Source organism: Chiroxiphia lanceolata, chromosome 1 (assembly GCF_009829145.1).
Source record: "Chiroxiphia lanceolata isolate bChiLan1 chromosome 1, bChiLan1.pri, whole genome shotgun sequence".
NCBI classification, from domain to species: Eukaryota; Metazoa; Chordata; class Aves; order Passeriformes; family Pipridae; genus Chiroxiphia; species Chiroxiphia lanceolata.
The window spans coordinates 47,860,348-47,880,557 of record NC_045637.1 but is presented as its reverse complement, the minus strand read 5'-3'; the positions used below and the strand labels follow the sequence as shown (position 1 = coordinate 47,880,557).

The 20,210-nt window shown below is 39.7% G+C and overlaps 1 protein-coding gene across 7 annotated transcripts in view; it reads right to left on the bottom strand.

Annotated features, from left to right (window-relative positions):
- ZNF521 (zinc finger protein 521) overlaps window positions 1-20,210 on the bottom strand; it is a 230,684-nt gene that overhangs the window by 19,581 nt on the left and 190,893 nt on the right. For all 7 annotated transcript variants that reach the window (XM_032705890.1, XM_032705906.1, XM_032705853.1 and 4 more), the window contains 2 exons: window positions 10,156-10,287; window positions 7,371-7,486 (listed from right to left, as the gene is read on the bottom strand). In XM_032705890.1, the coding sequence (XP_032561781.1) occupies window positions 7,371-7,486; window positions 10,156-10,287 (248 nt within the window). The remainder of the gene's footprint in view (window positions 1-7,370; window positions 7,487-10,155; window positions 10,288-20,210) is intronic.

The window sequence follows — 20,210 nt, the reverse complement described above, 5'->3', positions numbered from 1 at the left end:
CTATATTACCTGATTCTGCAAAATCTATTTAATGTGAACCATACAAGTCAATATGGAGAACAGATTCAAAGTATGTGGTTTTTTTTTAATAGATACTTATATTTTACAAAAAGAATCCTGCTACACAAGAGCATAAACAGGAAGAAGTAAGCAAAATAGGGACATATATTCAAGCACATACATTTTTTCAGTATGACTCTATCCCCCTTAAAAGAGAAGGAATATACATTTTTGCTTATTTTTGCATGGGCAAGTCATGGGTGTATAGCTCAGTACTTAGTTTGGACAATATATTTAATTTTCGGTACTTTACCATTTTACTGTTCCTTAAGTCTGAATTTCTTTTCAAGATCAAAACGGTGTATTAAAAGGGAATATTCATCACTTAACTGCTACACTAAGTCAATTAATTCTATATTTTCATCAATAATAACACTCAAGCATCTGAAAAAACAAACCCATAATTTTGATTCAATTGCTCCAGAAATTTAAGGAATGTTTTCTCAGGAAATGTATCAGGGATGTTGTGAACACATTGTTTCCTGCTTATTTACAGGACAAAGTGCAGAAAATTTCACAGGCTAACTGCAGAGTTACAAGTAGATGAAGTAGGTGGAGATAAGTAAAATGCATTAATACTAAGTTCATCTTTGACAAGCACTATTTAGTGAAATCAAAATGGTCCCTGAAAAACTCTGGCACTTTGGGCTTGGTGGGCTTTGCAATGTGCTATAAATATTTATGAACTAATGAAGTACCCACAGGGAGTGTTTACATTTGAATAGGCCAATCAAAGGCGGGTGAACTCACAAGCTCCAAACCTGGAAATTTCTTATTTAGAAAAGAATTACGGCATGAAAACCTAATGTGGCCGTAACACCCCTAAATCCCCAGGAGGGAAGGGGCACTGGAAGGGAATTCAAAGTATTTTTTTTGTGTTTAAACTTTGTTTGACATTGAAGCAAAAGACTTGCAGGGGAAACACTTTGAAGGTATGTCCTTAAAGAGCTAATGCATGAGTGCCTCCACCCTGTTTCTCTTGATTGCCTTTTTGAGAAAATTTGCAAGGAAAATAATTCTCCCTTCTAGGGGAAAAAGTCTCAAATCTCAGGAACACAAGCCTGAATTTTTTAAATCTTGAAAGACATGGAAAAATACTCAGTGCACATACTAGTGCACATGTATCTGTCTGAAACAGAACACACAGTAAGGGTTTGGGAAAAAAAAAAACCACTCAAACTTGCATGCAGTTAGCACACAGCTCTATATAGTTCCCTCAAAACACAAGCATAAATTACAATCCTAGTATCTCTGGAACACATATTATTATCATCATTCTCACTCATGACACAGAGAACATGCATGGTTATGTGGAGCAAGTTAGTACCTGACCTTAGAACTGAATCCAGCTCTCCTGATTCCTAGGCATTTGTTCTGAGAAAAGCTACCTGACTGTCTGCTAAGGACTAAGGCCAACATTAATGCATTTAGTGTCAGTATTTAGGCATCAAAAGTGTTTTGCTGAAACCTTAAACGGTGCTATGGCTGCTCAGCACCTATGCTTTTGTGAAGGTTCCTGACTCCAAGCATTTTTGACCTGATTTCCTGAGGTACTCAGCACCAGCATCTTGCCTGGCCTTAACTGCAGCTGGAGGTGCTCAGCACCCTCTCAGAAATAGGCCACTGAATCTGAAAATGTTGGCCTAAAGCTTTGACTGTTAATTGGATTCCAGGTAGGCTTCTTTTTAAGAAGAGCTGACAAAGTTATTCCCTGCTGGCTCCTGGCCTTTGGGGCCTAGAAAGCCAGCATCTATGTTCCACTCCTCACCCTAAGAGTTTGGGGACCTAGAAATGCCAGAATTAATCTCCAGTTTCACTTTAAAAAATGTTTTGAGGCCATTTCTTTGTGAAGAAAACATCCTGCAGGTTTGAAAGTTTTGTCCCTGTTTTTGTGTAAAGAGTATAAATTATTCATGGTCTCCCTTGCTGTCATGGAAGTCTTGGGACCTACATGATACACAGACTTAACTATTGTGGGGGGCTTGACAAAACAATCCTAGATGGAGGTAGTAGTGCCCCTGCTGCTAAGGCTGATGCTATTCCCACACCAATCTCTTTCCCAGCTGGCCCCAGGAGGCCTCTGCCACAAGGAGACAACCCCAGCCCAGGTTAATTAGCAGTTTTCTCTAGCTGACCCCCAGATGAGAGAATACAGAGTCTGAATCCCAGTTCTACCACTGTCTCCACTAAAGGTCTCAGTCAAGTCTTTAGTTCTTGAAATAGCCTAGAGCTTTCTTAGTTCTGCTCCAGCTCAGGTCAAGGGTATTTTAAAGGCCGTTTTAAAATGCTGAGATTTTTGGGAGCATTTTACAATGTTGAGATCTTTGGAAAGTTTAACCCTTAAAGAAATGAGGAAGAAACTTGAAGATTAGTTTCAGCAGTGCTAAACTTGGAACATGAAAATGTTAAAACTGGAAATCCAGAGAAGGACTCACATAAAGCTACATAAAACTTCCCAAGACTATTCTATACTGCCTCTGCCCTGCTTTGTTTCAGCGGCTTGTACTGGGAGCTAAGAATGTTCTCCTGCTGTTTTAAGTGACATGAGTAACATCTGCTATGAGTGCTTCATTCTTTCTTTCATCCTTTCCCTGGGGAAGGAACTGTGTATTTTGTTTTGGTAGAGCTCTGTTTTTGTGGATTGGGATTTTGGGGAAGGTTTAGAAATCTACATGCAGGTACATATTTATATGAGGGAAGGGAGCCTTTGGCACATCTGGGTGCACCCTGCTCTAAAAAGTGTAAGTTGAGGACATTCATGGTAATACTTAACTGCTGTGGAAGTCTGTTCCACACTCCCAGGCCAGGTTGTGAGAAAATTCTAGCTCCTGAGCAAACAAGCTTCAGCTCTTTGATAAAAATGCTCTTTGATAAAAATGCTCACAAAGTAGGGCTGTCAACTACCACATTGTTACCAAATGGGAAGAACTTCTCAAGTCATCTCTGAGATGTGCTTGCCCCAGTCCTCTAAGAATATTAAGGATTGCATCATGGAGCACAACTGGACAAACATGTAAGAAGGCAGTGTAGACAGCAAGAGAGCTGGTGAATACGCTGCTGGTCTCCTTTGCTGCTGAGGGCCAGTGCTGCAGCTCTCTGTATTAGCTGGAACGTCCTACAGGCTGATGGCTTCATGCCCAGGTATTCTGTGCTGATGGAGTCCAGATGGGAAGCAGCAAGGGCGTGAATCACTGAGGCCAGGTCCCTTTTGAACAGGATGGGAAGCAACTGCTGATCCAATTATTTCTTGCCCTAGTTTTCATGTCTGTAAAGTAAGGACACTTAACTACCCCAGGGGCAACTAATTATTAGTCACAAAATGTTAAGTAAATGTTCTAATTCACCAAAAAGAGAGATAATTCTTGTATTGGGCAAAATGGTGCTGACAGATCATGTAGTCTTGGCTAGCATCATATGCAAAACTATTATCATTGATAAAACACTGAAAAAACCTGTACAACTATTCAGCAATTCTACCAGACACTGGTACCTGTCTGATCCAGCAACATCTGCAAAAAAACTAAAATTAATTCCTTCACTCTGGGTAACACCCCACAAGAGCATCTTGTTCCTCCCCACAAACACCACAGTATGTTGTGTCCCTGGAAGTGTTCAAGGCCAGGTTGGACTGGGCTCTGAGCAACCTGGTCTTGTGGAAGGTGTCCCTGCCCATGGCAGGGGGTTGGAACTAAATGATCTTTCATATCCCTTCCAACCCAAACCATTCTGTGATTCTATGGAAGTAACACTAGGACCAGAAATAGGAAAGGAATGGCTACTCCTCATCAGAGACAAAGGAGGCACAAACATCAGTTCAAACATGTAGGCCTAAGTCCAAAGACTAAGGTAAAAAAACCAGGTGCTGGAAATAGCATGTGGACAAGAAAAAGAAGTTTTAATAGGCACAAATTCCTTTATTGCTTAATGAAAATTCAATACTAATATAGCTTAGGGATAAGGTTCCTTAACTTCTTTATCAATTAAAATTTCTGTATTATGGATGATGGATGGAGAAGACTGTTTTAGTTATATCCACCCTGTACAGAGAACTGCACGGTCCAGGTGTTCAGTTAGAAGATTTTCAACTTTTGGGAGAAAATTACATTTACCTTGCAGTTTTATTATCTTATATCTAAATTTTAAAGATTGTTACAAGCCTATATTCCTATAGCCTATTCTTTCTGAACAGGAGTCAGAAAATGCTAAGCAAAGAATTGTATTGGGCCAAACACGAAGTTAAGCACCATTATAATGCATTTATTTTCTGTATTCTTGAATTCATTCCCTTTAATTATCAGCTGTACCATACATGTGGATATGGCTTCTTGCTATTGTGTTCTGCCCTGCTCTACCTTATCCATGTTCTCACTCTGCCTGCCCTACAACCATGGAGTGCTGGCTTCTAATCTGAAATGATTAGCATCTCCCACGCATGGGAGAAGCATTGTAGATGCACATTTAAATTAAAAATAAGGAAGTTCTTGATAGAGGGAATAAATATACTGTTACACTGCAAGCCCCAACACAAACCATGACAATGTGAAAGGATAGAGAAGCATAACCTGGAGGCTAGTTGCCAAAGAGTCCACTGCTTCAACTGGTAGATAAACTGAACAAAGCCATGCCTCCTAGAAAAGGTTTTAAATAAGAGTGGGCTAGAGATCAACGTATTTTCAGCAGAAGCAGACTCCAAATGTCAGTACCTACTGCTCTCAGTGCTCTGCTGCCCTTTCACCAGCCTGGGTAAGTAACTGGAGGTAAGCACAGCAAGCCAGTGATCCTAACAAATAAATGCAAATGGCATGATGGTACTGCACTTTCTTAAACATAATGCGTTCTCACCTCGGGTGGGGCTACCCGAGTTAATTAAAATAATAAACATAATGAATTAAGTGAATAAGAAAATTAACACCTTGTCATTTTTGCAAGTGTAGATAAGCCAGAAAGAGGCTGTCTCTAAGGGTATGAAGATGTGGTCTAGTAAGAGCCTTCTGCAGCATGGAACTATCAACACATTGATTTGTCATTTAGTTTATGTAGAGCAGAATTTGTTTCCCTGTAGCAACATTCTTTTGTGTCCTTCACTAGAAAACCAGGTGCTTCAGTTATGCTGATGTTTCAATGAACTAGGCTTAGATGGAGAAAGAAAAATCTTGCCCTGGTCTTGGGCAGGAATAAATTTTGAGTGGAAAAACATGTAGGTTTTTTATTACAATAAAAAAGCTGAAGGCAACTAACTGCATGGGACTCCACGGATTTTGAAACGAAAGCATATTCTAGGGGGGATAGTCTTGTAGGGACTACAACTACATTCCCTATTTTGCATCTTCATATTTCAGTTACCTGTTCTGCTTTTTACAATCCAATCTGAATTCTACTGTTAAAGTAATTTCTATCTTGTGTTCCTGTTTCTTTCTTTTCATCACTGTCTTTTGCAAAGCTGCACCTTCTCTCTTCCTGATTTTTTTTCTTTTTTTCCTTTCGGTCTTTCTTCCCTAACAATCTCTCCTTTCTTTTTCCAGAACTGCTGCTATTTCTACTTTTCCCTACTTCCTCATTTTGATTAATCAAAATGAGTATCAGTGAGTCAAATTTATTTTTTTTTCTGAAAAAGCAGTTTCACCTTATTGGAAATACTTTGCAGAAAAGCTCAAAAAGTATTTTGACAAAAAAGAATTAAAGAAAATTATTAAAAAACCACAAAACCCCAAACATGTTGTGAAAGAAACACACAAAAAAGTAGTTTCTGACCTTTCCTCGTACTGCTCAGTTTCTCCTTTATTCTTCCCCATAAATCCAATAGATTTCTACACAATCCAGACTCTTTTCTGACTTCAGAACTCAATCTTGCCTATTTCTGTCCATCATTATGCATAAGTGTCTTTTTCCCTAAATGTCCAACTTTTTATTTTCTTTTCCTTGTCTTTCTCTTCCACTTTGTGTCAGAACTTGCAATACCTGGTATGGATTGTAAATGAAACAGCTTTGGATCTATTAAAAACATGAGAGACATACTGCCAGGCACCTTGGAGTGTTACAGGGGTACTGCAGGTATTGCAGGAGTTCCCTTGACCCAGGGGTCCACTCAGAAAGAGGCAGGGAAGGCTGTGAGAAAGGCCTTATTGCATATTGCTTTAATGCAGAAAGAAATTAGGAAAGAGAAAATGCAGTGCGATCGACATAAATACCAATCACACACAATGAATTCATGCATGGTTTGAATGCTCAGATTTCTTTTTCTCTAATGAAGTATTTCATTTTGCCATGCCAAACATTAATATCATGTTCAGAGCACATAAAATTTTCAGTAAGTGAAATACTAAGTGGGCATATACGTACGCATATCTCACTAGTCTTTTGCCTCTGCTGATGAGATTAAATCCAGATCTGGTCCAACACAAAATTAATTGTGGACAACTCAGTCAAAGGAGTTAAGAGATGGGGGCTCATGCTAGAAAAAACTACTGAAAAACTGTAAGTGATGAAAAATCTTTTGACTTCAAAAAGATCTCATGGCAGACTGTAGAGGAAAGGCCTTACTATGGAAATATTTCTCCTTGCTCATCTGTATAGACCATCAAGGACCTTGAAAATTTTTCCTCTGTTAACCGTTCCTAATACTTCAATATAAACTGCAGTTGTCTCAAAGTGTAATAATACATCAGGAATAACACACTACCCCTTCTCACTGCAAGACGCACAGTGCAGAATGTTAATACATAGTAAATAATCCCTTCATCCAAATTGTTTTCAGATCTTGTTCAACATTTCTTTCTTTCTCTCTGTCCTTTTGTTGACTGTTAACAAACAGTACCATTACAAGTCTGAAAACAGCCCACAAAAAGACAGTGTACTATTCATTCAACCCTATTTTTCCCCCAGCAAGTTAAAAGATAAATTCTGTCTACTTCCCCCCTCCCTCCATCACTACACTCCTACTTCAGTTTAGCTTTTCACATTTAAAGAGAAAAGAATACATTTATTTTGCATTTCACAGCTTTACTAAATGTTTTATGGATATCAAACAGAAAAATAGGATGCCCATTTCTCTCTCCTAGAGAATATCTTGAGCTGCAACAACCTACATCACAAGAATCCAAAGATGGCTCCCGAAATTCAGGTCTGTACCAGATGGCTTTCTGCCAGCACCTTTTTGAAGCAGCATGGGTTGAATCACCTGCAATTTCTCTTGTCCTTCCCTCATTCCCATCCTGATGATAAGCAAGTATTGAGGAGGTCATAGTAAGTAAAGCTTTGAACTCAGCTATCAAATACATAATGCTATTATAACCCCCAGGTAATAAGTGTACCTGCAGCTCTGTTTGGAAGAAGAACTTCTGTGGACACTGTGTGCAGTCATAGATCTTGTCCTCTTGTCCATGGGCTGAGAAAATATGCTGCTGCAACTTGTTTGCTTGGACAAACACTGGAATATTAGACAAACAACAATATTTTCATTGTTTTGCATTACAAGTGAAGAATTTTTTATAAACAATCTCCCATTAACACTCAGCAATTCCAAGACATAAAATTAGACTAGTGCACTCTGATTTCACCTTACACTGTTTGCTATAATGGGTACTGATGCATGTTATTTATCTACAAAGTATGATCCTTCTTCTGAAATGAATTGAAACAGATCCCTTTTTTAAGGAAAAAAAAATCAACTAAGGTAAAAAAAAGACCCTAATAGGACAACCAATGAAGATTTCAAACATGAAGAATCTAAAAATGCCATTTCCTGTTCAGAGTTATTTTTTCATGCTTACTGCACTGTGATTGAAAACACACAAAACTTATTTCCTAGTAACCAACAGGTTTGGAAAGCACAGATGCCAGAGTCCTGTTTACTCTGTGTGCCTAAAGTTAAAGCTAACAAACAGCTCTGTATTTAAATGTGTTAATGCTAAAAATTATATCCCACAGCTACACTGGGGCAATGTCTATAAATGTGAAACAGAACTGAAGGTAAATTCTCTTTGGATACTTTAAGATCAACTCTGCCTACACACTGAATGCAAGGGTTTCAATAATATAAACATGTTCAATTTTAATGACTACAAAACAAGGCCCTAAGACTGTGTAACAGTTTACCTAGGAGACATACTATTAATAATTAAATTGTATATGCCAGAGGCAGTGTTTGGGTTGGCAGCACTGACTTCTGATGGATGCCTGGTGCACTGTGACCTAAAAAAGTTTGCATCTACAATATTAATCTGTATAGGCAGGGAAAGGATTTATTAAAGATGCTGGCATTTGACTTTGACTCCACTCCTAATCATTAAAATTATTCTAATTGCAAGGCAACAAAAAACAACAGAATATTGTTCTTCTGAGTCATACATTTTAATCACATTTCTCATTACCCTGGAAAAAAAAAGATCAGATTCCATTTTCCATATAAAACTTATATTGGTGATTTTTACTTCTTGTTAATATTCTAGCAAGATGTGCTGAAATAATTTAATGTCATATTGCTAATAAAGCATCATTGTTTATGATTAATGCTCACTGTCTATTTACCCCATCAGCAAAAAGCAAAAAGTATTTCACAAAGATTGGAATCGACTTATCTCCATATTCTTTAACACATTCTACAAGGCTATTGGCTCAAAAATTAAAGGATTAGTTTTATCAGGGATCTTGCCCACGTGGAGAAGCCTCAGTGGGTACTCTACATATGCAAGTTCTTATGTTGCGTTTACAACACCCCAGACTTGGAAATTGAAGAGCCATCATTACATTTAAAAAAAAAATCACAGCATAAACTGTAAACAAAGAAAAGGAAAAAAAAATAGTAGAATCAAAACTCAAAATGATTCTTAACAGAAAGAATTACTGAACAGACACCTCACAGATAAACTGTTCGTGGTGGTACTGTCCATGCTCAGACATTATTATGAAAAGCTGTGCAGTGAAGATGAACTCTGTATTTTTTTAATTTTATAACCCACAGAAATGTGTGAAACCTGAACACAGTGAGGTAATAATCATCACCAGCCACTGTATCTCAAAGATGAAAAATTCAAATTTAATTTTCCTCTATAGCACTTGCTTAAGGTTTTATTGGGAGGGGAGCTGCCAAACAAAGAGAAGTAAAAGGAAGGTATTAAAGGGTCTATTTGCTTATCAATGAAAATCCTTCACTCCCATTAATGGAGAACAGAAACCTTGAATGGCTTCCAGAATTAGCATGCCATTGATGTGAGAATACCCAAAGTGTGTTTTGTCATGTTTGTGATTAACTTTGATTTTCATCTTTTAAAGCAAAATTGGGCATGCAAGCTTCATATTAACACTTACGCTTTAAGTTATCATTTTATGAAATGTTCTACTAAGAAGTCCTTAGAAAAACTCACAACAACTCAGTAGGCATCCTTTTAATGTGTTTTCATTTCTAACAACAGCATTTTTCTGTTCTTCATTATGGCCCAAACACTGCAGTGCTTAGGCCTACTGGGTCAAGTTATTTTCTCACTTGGGTTTTACTACTGAATAACACCACTGACTTCAGGAGGATTATTCCACACTTGGACCTGTGTCAGGGGAGAGCAGAACTTGACTTGTGGCAAGACAGCATGGTTTGCTTTCTAAAGCACATTACAAGGGTGTTCCTTCTCACCACAAGCCAACAAACACTCGCATGTGGGCTTTCTTACCCGATCAGAGGAGAATGCTGCTTTACAGGCTAAGCCTGGGAACTAAGGCCAAGTTCTGCTCTGATTTTTTTTGGTTTAGATGAAACATCTGTAGCTTTAAAGCACAAATTTATGGGCAGTTTTAGCCTTTGTAAGTTTGGAACATTGAAGTGATGAACATGATACTGTCGAAGGTAACGGACTACCCCTTCTGTAATTATAAAAAACCCTCAAACTTCCGATAGAAGAGCTTGAAATGCAGTTCTTACAGATGAATGCCTGATCTTCCAAAGAGCTCAGCTTTCTAAACGATTTCTAATCAATATTACTAATGAGTGAAATGCAATGTTCCCTCCTAAAACAGATCTAATGCTAGAACACGATACATTTTTCAGTGGAGTTCAGCAAGGTCAAGCTAAGGGCATGACTGGGACAAGCAGTGATGGTCTCCTACCTGTAAAGCACACCGGACATTTGAAGGTGCCCCCCATGCCTTCAAAGCTGTGCTCTATCAGGTGGCACTGAAGTTTGGCAGGAGAGTCGAATGTCTGATTGCAGAGTTTGCATTCATGGTTCAGTCCTTCATCTGCAGGAGAAATGAAAGGAAAAGTGAAATGTACCACAGCCCTTACAAAGTCCAACACAATCCATGAACTGGAGAGACTTTTTGTTCTCCTAAGCTCAGGAAACTGGATGCCCCTCAGCACCTACGACTTCTGAAGTGTTCTTTTACCTGGAATGTTTCAGAATGTACAAAGCTTAACGGGGCATTAAAAGCACAGTTTTTCCACTTAAAATTAGCACCAAACAGAAATGCAGAGCATTAGCCTTCAGTAGGGAATGATGACTATGATCTGAAACATCATAACTTAGCAGAGCCACCCGATCACAACCAAGTACATTTGCAAAACAGCACGTGAGGAATTCAATGCCAATCACACATCATCCCATCTACCATGGGTAAGAACCGTGAATGCAGTTTTTGGCTCTCTGGATGAGATGGAGTTTCTTGTAACCAGCATGAGAGGGGAGGGCAGTTTATAACCTCACTTCACTCATGCTCCACGTTCTCAGTCCCATTGGCATACATGGAACTTTTTGCAAGCCTCAGGATTTCAAAACTCCCTTTCTGGCAATCCTGGATTTTTCTCTCTTTATTTGCATTTCTCCTCTAAACAGCCCAGAAAAGTCCCTGTGTGCCTTCTGACGCAGCTTTCCCGTCCACGTCCTGTGGCTTTAAAACCCTTCCCGCTCCCTGCTGCTTGTTCCTCTGCTTCCTCCCATTGTCCTCCAAGGCCGGCTGGTGCCTGGCACCAGGTTCCCTTCCTGAGGGTGCTGCAGGATTCATCCACTCTGCCATGAGGGCAGTCAGCGGCTGTCCTACTTAGAAACAGTTGCTAGGTGAGAAGTGGCTTCCAGCCCTGCTGCAGAGGCCTCAATTCCCACAGCACTGCTTAGAAAAGGTCCTTCTGTATGTCACCGGTGTGCTACATGAGTAGCATTGATCTCGCAGGTAAATACTGTATCTGATTATTAAAAAACAAGCAGGAACGGTGAATGGCACAGCTCCTTGCCATTTCTGAGATGGAAAGGAGTGATTTAGGAGAGTGAGAGTGCTCTGTCCATGCCAAACACCTAAACACCAGGTTGCTGGCCTCGCCCCGTACACAGTGCTGCCTGCAGTGATGATTAGTGACTGTGATGACGGGCGTTTGCAGAGGACTGTGAGAGCACAGACAATGTTTTGTATCCCACACAACAATCCTTCCCACCAGTGTAAAGAGAACATGCCATGGTGTTTCTACAGCTATGTGGGGCCACATGCCCACTAAAAATGATCCTTAGTGACTTACCAGAATTGAAAAAAATATCAGGGGTAGTCCTCAGCCTTCACTTCTCACTGGTCCAAAAGCTAAATTTCACCTTGGTGTAAGTCACGGCATTTTTACCAAAGGGGAGAATTAGTAGGCTTTAGACTGTGTGAGCTAACCAGGTGCTGGTGGCCGTTCTGCAGGTGGGACTACTCAAAACTACCATTGTGTGGTTTCTATGAGGTGTCAGAGCTCTTCACTATGAGAAGGCAAGGGGCAAACAAAATCCAACAAAGCCAAAGATTTACACTAAATTGGGGTGGGTGATAGAGTGTCTCCTTTGGAGTAAACAGGTAAAAATACACTGACTAGAAATATTTCTATCCTGGCAACAGTGTGTAACTGGGGAGCTCTCCCTTCACTGAACATTCAGCTCTCATAGTGTTCATTTATATGATGCCTCCATTGCCTTTCATGGTACAACTGTAACTGTGAGAGGACTCCATATCGGCTCTTTAAAATGGACACATTGGCATGTGGCCACTTTTCTAACTTTCTTGCTTCCTGTCAGTCTTGGTGCAACAGGTATAGACAAGCATGGCTAAGCATGGTCCGCTTACAGACACAGTAAATGGTAGAGTTCCTTGCCTTTTCTAACCAACCCTTGATTAAAACAGTGCTGAATGTTCCTGACTACTTCCACATGCTGCAGAGCTTTCAGAGGGTGTGAAATGGCAGGCCTGCTCTGAGAGTCAGCTGAAAAATGTCAGTGGTCCTGGCAAAACCATGCCTCCAGACTATTGCCACTGAAGTGCTTGCCTTCGTTACCTACATCAGACAGAAGAATTTGACTCCCAGCCTGCCTGACCGGGCACCAATTTATAGCTGAATCCACTGAAGACAGCTGTCAACACAAACTCAAGCAAAGGCTCAAGTCAATCTCAGCTGTTTTGACGCCACAGCCTCTCTGGAGAGACTAGAATATGGAGGCTGCTGAGGTACACATCCCATCCAGCCAAACACACTGGTAGTCAGGTACCATTGGTTGATAATACCCTGTGCAAAAGACTCTCAGGCAAAGATTAAGGGTAGGTGACACTTTCTCATCTGGTAGGCGACACCTTTTGTAAATTTTCATAGATAAATTATCAACCATTTATCAAATATATGCAAACTATTTCATTAGCAGGGAAAATTTCAGCGGATTCTCAAGAGTTTACTGGGATTTGGGGTTTTCCACCATCACTGACAAACTCTTCCAGTATGTTTTGCTTTTGGTACTGCTGAGAGAAGATAAGTATGGCCCATGCAAGCACCATCATGAAGGCGCATGAGCTGCACGAAGCAAAAGATCCTGGCATGCACCAGTACGAACATCTAAGAGAGATGGCTGCATCCTCCAGGGCAGGCTGTATGCTGTGTTCTCCCCACAGGCAGCAACCCCTCTGAAAAGAGGAGGAAGGTTCAACAAACCTTTTCTAAATGCCTTTTCTTTCCTGAACTTGCTACTTAATTATGAGAACTGTAAAGACTGACAAACATCATCTAATTATTTCTCCTATATCCATATCCTTGCTGTGCTCATTACCAAACGGATAGTTGTGAAGATGGTGCAAATCCCCACAAAGGGCAGTTATGAGCTAAAAAGCCTGTAGGGTAAAGTTTCTCCATCAAACTGTTTGTGCTGATATACACAGTCAAAGCAATTAGGACAAAAGGAGCTCCATCTCAGGATCTTCAACATGTCAAGGTGAAGATAATCGATGACAATTCTCAAATCACAGAGTTACTGTTGGCAAAGTGTAAATGAACCATGCTAATCATTCTTGAGCATGGGAAAACTGAACAAAGAGTTCTTCAAACATTCCAAGGAAGAAAGACTTCCTAAAAAGAAATATTTTTATATGAAGCTACAGAAGACAGAGGAGGCATTTTTTTGCCTGTTTCCATTATCTTAGCTGATGAGGAAAAAGTAGGAAGAAAGGCATGGACTTCTGATCCTGAAGCAAAACTTATTTTACTTACACAGAATTTACGACTGAACCCCATTTAAGACTGAACCCCATTAAATGTGACCCTATTGTATTTCTCATGTCACTCAGATCTGAGGTGATCTCCTGATCACAAACATCAAAACCACTTTGATTACTCTATGTTGCAAATCCGATTTTCCTAAAGGCTTATAAACAGGGTTTGAAAAATCCCCTCACCCACTCGCCTGGGGCAGATAGGAAACTTCCCCAGGCAAGAGACATCAATTTGTGCAGAATCTAAGCTTTCTCTTAAAAATAAAATGTTTTTAGTCTACTAGTTCTAAAGATCATATTTAAAATATGACTACATTTGTATAACTAATAGAATAATATTTTTACTAAGTCCCACTGTTCAGGGAGTTATAAACCCCCACCTTCACACTCCTTTTCACCCATTTTGTGCACATCACCTGCTGTCAGCTACATTCTTGGGATAAAGGGTAAGGTTCTACTCCTTGAATTTAAGAATGTGAGACTAGCATGATTTAAATTTAAGGGAGACAGCTAAGGTTACAGTATTGGCAGAAGAGCCAGGAGTGCTGGGTTCCATTCCAAACTCTGTCACTGACATACTCTTATCACCTTGGGCATGACAGTATGGTCCGTGTTTCTCAGACTACCCATCTTTAAATAAAAGGTGCTAATTTTTAATTTCTACTTTAACAAGCTGACCTAATTAGTATCCCTTAAGACTTTTAATACAACTAAGACAGTGGAACTGGAGAAGAGTCCAGGACTATATACTATACACAGAAGACCCAGAATCACTGCCATCTGCCTCTGAAAAGGTTTAAGATAATATTTCTAGGCACACAATTGCCCGCTTGCCTGGGTCACACAGCACCGTGGAAGCATGAGGGAACAAGGCTTTGTCCCTGTCCTCCACTCTCCATAGAAAATTTAAAAGCGCGACCAGCATTTTATCTCTCAGTGGCATGAAAGAGCCAGGGTGTGGCAGTTCTTGCAAAGGTGCCAGATGCAGAAAGAGGATGCAAAAGGCTCTGTTTACATGCTGGCCTCTGTCTAGCTCTTCATGTGTAGCAAACAATTTGATAGGGTGCTATGGAAGTGCAAAATATAATATCATTAATAAGTAAAGGGCCAGTGAAATGTCACATTTTCAGTTTCCATTTGGGATAAATCTCAAATGGAATGGAGTGTCAGATACAGTCCAAGAGGCTCTCCTTCCCTGCAGAACAGAGCTACTGCTCTTTGCTCTTACTCAGGAAAAAAAAAAAGAAGAAAAAAAAGTGCTGAGCAGCTTTAAAAAATTCAATCAAAATAATCTGCTCTTTGGAAAGGTGGCGGCTGACAGTAATTGGAAAATACTGTCTGACTCATTTATTAAAGTGAGATTCAGAGTCAATTGATTTAATAACCATTAGAATATTCTATTAAGGACATAATAGGTTGGCACAGCCCTATTTTTTATTAAGAGTTATAGGTAAGAAATAAGCAATGCTATGGAATTTTAGACAACTGCTGTATGGATTAGACTAAAAATATGGCTTGCAAAATAGATATAAAAGTAGCAAGTATCAGGAGGAGGAATAGGAAAGTACATTACAGTACAAATGAGTTAGATGAATGATGAAAAAGAAATGAACCTTTAATATAAAGCCTGCACTTTTCCAAATCTAACAGAAAACTATGCACTGCATTCTCTGATGTGATACATCGTAAAACAAGTCAGCATGTCCTTCACATTATGGGTCCAACAATTCCACAAGGAAGGCAGGAACAAAGTACCCACTATACAGAGTAGAACTGCTGCTTACTGTTGCCCTTACATGGTTAGGATACGAGTTTGGACATGGTTAAGATCTCCCAACATGGATGGGTACGGTTTACCCACCTCTGGTAGTCAAATGAGTTTGATGTGTACAGAATTTCTGCATAAGTAAATTACTTTCCATTTGTAATCTTTATTCAGATAGTAGGAAAATGTAAACATGAATCAATTTCAAAGAAATGCATTTAATATTCATAAAAATGTTTAATATTTACACAAATATTAAATGTTTCAGTGGGGGTAGGTAGATTTTAATTGAGGTGCAGCCCATTACCTCAGCAACTAACTTGATAAGCAGCTATAAAAGCAAACAAAATCAGTCTTTGTGCTGAGCTTATATGCATATTTGGGGATCCTCTGTCTTTCCATCGGCTACTGATAATGTCGATGGAGTTACTGAGCAACTTGTACAACAGGCAAGGTGCCCCCACTTGCACCCTCACTCGAGGCAGTGCTTCGGATGACCTGGCCCAGTTTGTGATACAACTAAAGGCACAACTTGTTCATTTTGCGGAAGGCCCTGACATTTCAATATACACTTTAAACAAGTAGAACCCTTTAAGCAGCCTGTCAACTGTGTGTCCCATGTTTATGCTTCTTGCTCCTCAATAAAAACAAAACTAGAGCAGCTACAAGCAAATGTTCATTGGCTGACTTACATGCAGCTGTTAAGTCAGTAACCACTGGGGGCCCTCTTATATTGTCTGATCAACACTACAGCCATTACCGAGTACCAATTTGTAACAGTTTATAAGTAACTCTTTCTCTTTTTCACCCTCGGGATTGTCCAGAAGGGTCCTTATGCCTTCTACTCTGAATAAATCTATAGGCAAAGGTCCAAAGATGATGATGTCCTCCTGGTAAATCTTCACAAGGCTGGGTCCAGCCTTAGAAGCATCTGCTAAGAAGTAGTGTAAACTCTGCCCTCCATACACAACACAGGAATGAAATGTCCTGCAGGCCCTGTATTTATTTTTTTTTCAGGTCTAAAGCATGCACAGCTCCCACATTCATTATGTTTCCTTTATAATTTTTTTTACCAAGCAAATCATGCCCCTAAACCAATTTCTTCTTCACATTGCTTCCACTCTTCCCCTAGTTAATTTTGCAGCACACATTTATAAGCCAGAGATCTGAGGAGTAAGAAAGGAATGCCATAGATGACAGCTAACCCCTCGGCTACAACACCTCACATTGAAAACCGGGTAAGGACAAAATACAGAACGCTGTAATTCCAGAGTATGCAGTCATACGTGCTTCCTATCTTACAGTGCTGTGCTTGTCTGCATCTTTTTAATTCTACTGGCCTCACACCTACACACTCATCAGCCTCTCTGTGCCACTACAGACAACTCATTCCTGCTCAGAATTTGGTCTTAGGGTCCACTACAGCAAGTAGGTGCGTGACAAGTACCCTCACATGCTAAGGAACACGTAACACCTCTTTCAAGACTGGAAGCTGAAATGAAAAAGTGCCTGAACTCTCCAGCACCACTTTCATAATTTCTCCCTGTTTGTACTAATGTTTCTGTCACTTTCAATTTCTCGAACATTATCATAACCGCTCCAATGAAAAACATTATCCACCACAGTGTTAATTTTGGTAACTGACATGAAAAGCATGGGAATATAGTGATAAAGGAGGAGACATAGCAAAGGCAAAGCATACAGATGGAAGTTGCAGCAGGAAGAATATAGCTGGAATTTACAGTCGTGAGAACAACCTGTCATGAAAAAACAGTTTTTGCTAAAGTCCGAACTAACGATTGAATCCTGATGGGTCAGGATGGAGGACTGGACAGGAAGACAGAAGTACACCTGTGTTTCTCCTGCACTGTCCAGGGCAGGTCACCACATGTTAGAAAACAGGAGGGTGGCAGAAGGAAACACCTTTTTCACCTTCTAGGCACTGTTATCCTGTACGCTTTCCCTCTTGTGCCACATACTACCTTCATGGTGCTCTATGTTTACTCTTAATACCACTTTTAACCAAAATCATGATGTTAGCTAAAGAAACTCAAAACATTAGGCTGCAACCCAAGAAAAGTCTTTCCCCTTGCTTTTTTTCCAGATCAGAATGATTTCTGGGCAAGGCTCTGCACATGCCTGAAGAAAGTGGTGGACAAGATTCAAGGAACAATCCTAAACTCTTGAGTCACCAGCAACTGTAGCCTCCCAAGGGGAAAGCAGAGACCAGGTTATGACACTGCCTTGAAGGATACTGGCCAGCACCAGAAGGAAGAGGATGGGACCTGCACTGTGCTGTTGAGGTCAGGCCACACTGACTCCCAGCAGCGCTGGGTAGGAAGCTTGATTCAACATGCAGGGAATAAATCCTACAGCCTTCTGCAGCATATTGCTAAAGCTACAGCAAAGGGTGCTGATTGATGGAGTGACAAAGAGCTGGGATCCACCTCCTCAATTACAGCAAAAGTTCATCTCTCCAGGGCCAGATTTTGAAATTAGATCTGCTTAAGGGAAAGCCAGTCTACTGCATCTTTCATTCCACTGTATTTTTGTCTGAAGCAAGGGATGCATTTCACTTCACCAACTGTTCACTTTTTTGCTTGGTTGCACTCACTTTGGCTGCTTGTAAGTGAACTCTTCTTACCACATGTGCCTTGTATGTTCTATTAAAGCCACAAATTGTCTGGCTTCTGTGGGGCTGGACGAAAATAAAAGAAGAGCAACTGGCAGGGTCTATTTCTTAATAACTGTCATGTATTCAGCTCAAGTAAGGATGATTTAAATACAGCAAATGCCCTCTCCATCAAACAACAGCATTTTCTGGGCAACTAGCTACCAGGAGAGAGTTCAGGTATTCAGCAACAGGGTTATTCACCAACTGATGGGACATGCATAATTTGCTACTCCTTGTCTGTAACTGCACCAGAAAAAGGTATTAAAATTTGTTCAAAAAAAAAAGTCTGTGTTGCATCACATAGCTACACACATTACAAGGTTACACTCCATCACTAGAATAAAATCCCATGTGATAGAACTTATTTTGGAAACAATTTTACCATGGGATATAAAAAGAAATTTAAACCAGTAGGAATAAGCTGAGTGGTATGAGTTATTTGTAGACAGATGATCCAGCTCAACGTTTACCTTTTCAAAAAGCACTTAGTGAGCACTGATTAAAAACTTGGTGACTGATCCTTCAAATGCTGGCATAACTAGCTCAGGGGAGCAGGCCTCCCATCTTACTAGACTCCCGTCTAGTGGGACTAAATTCTGCCAGTGTGCAAGGTCAAGCAAGCCCTCCCTCCTTTCACTGCACAGTGAGATACTGATTATTATCTGCATATTACAGATAAAAACCCAAATCGCAGAGTTACTAAATGTCAGTTTTCCCACCCCAAACAGAGAATGCAAACTCTCTTACTAAATTCCAGTGGTTGAAGAATCAGACCCTGCTTAAACTGCCCATCATTATGAACATAGTGTTGGAGTTAAAGTTGGAATTAAGTTTTTCTCTGTTCGCTTCTGTGAGCTAAGAGGCTATTTCTTTCCAAGAACAAAATTTTTTGGACCAAATTCTCTCCAGTGAAGTCAAATTACAATTTGAATGGCTCAGAGATTGCCTCAGCAAAGTAGATATTAATGATTTAATCAAATTGTAGGGGGGAAACTAATAAAAGTATCACATTTGTATTTAGAAGAAAAAAGAACAGTAAAAATATAAGTAAAAACCTTTTGTTTTTTTAGCATTGTTCATTCAATTCCAATGTTTTTGTTCACTGTGTAGGTTACCGTTTCTTTTTCTGGTTCTTGTTTTCTGGTTGGAGAACCAGCTTTCTCTGTTATTTAATGCTACACACCTACTAGTAATGCCCACTCATCTGGGACTTCTGGAATTGGTCAAAGTACCAGTAAATCCACTTTTAGGTTTTGCACATAGAAAACACAAATTTTTAAGGTAGGAGAAGATATTTCATGTTGCATAAACTAAATGCAAGCTGTTCTAAATTTAGTAGTACTGGGAAAACATCTTGCATGGAAACAATCAAAGTGTCAATATTAATTCTACACCACAGTTGACTAACAGTAGAAATTATGTTTTGTACACAACTCTCATCAGGTTTTTCTTTTGTTCTGAGTATGCGGAAAGAGTCAGAGTTGCCTTCCTTCTTTTGGCATGAAGCTATTAGATGTCTGGAAGACAAAGTCTCTAAATGCTGAAATGCTGTTTATCTAACCTACAAAAAAATGCCTGCTTATTCTTAAAAGATAGGGAAGAAAAAATAAAAGGGAAAAAAAGAGTAGGATAGGATAGGATAAGATAGGGTTTTCCTATTATACTGCATATTTGAATCAATAGCATGAAGAAATAACAGTGCTTCTCGTATTTCCTAATACATCAGATACTATTGGTATTTTTTTACCCCAAATCTGAATGCCATTATATGAGTCAAATATTATTTGTCATCTTTTTACATAGGTGAAGGACACTTTGAAATGAGCAGCAATTGCTGGGATACTGATCCAGCTCCTCAACTCATTTAGGGGTGTATCAACTTCCTGCTTTCTTTCCTCTTAAACCCACATCTCCTCAGCCCAGCTCTCAGAAAAATCAGGGAGGAAGAAGTGGTTTAGGCTGTTAAGGCCCTCAGGTCTATGCTGATAACTGGGCATTTAATTAGATTCTTTTCACGCGAGCAATCTGCTTTGCCAGTTAGGAGAGATCTCCTTGTACAGCAATGTATTAAAATGGTAAAGCTCAATTTAATTTAAATAATTATTTATATTGCTCATCTGACTTAGTTTGCTGTTTTATTTAGGAAAGCATGAGAGAGATCAGTTTTAATTTGCTCTAACCTTTCCCTATGTCTCTCTTTGATTCTGCTATAAAGCAAGCAAGCAGCTTTGG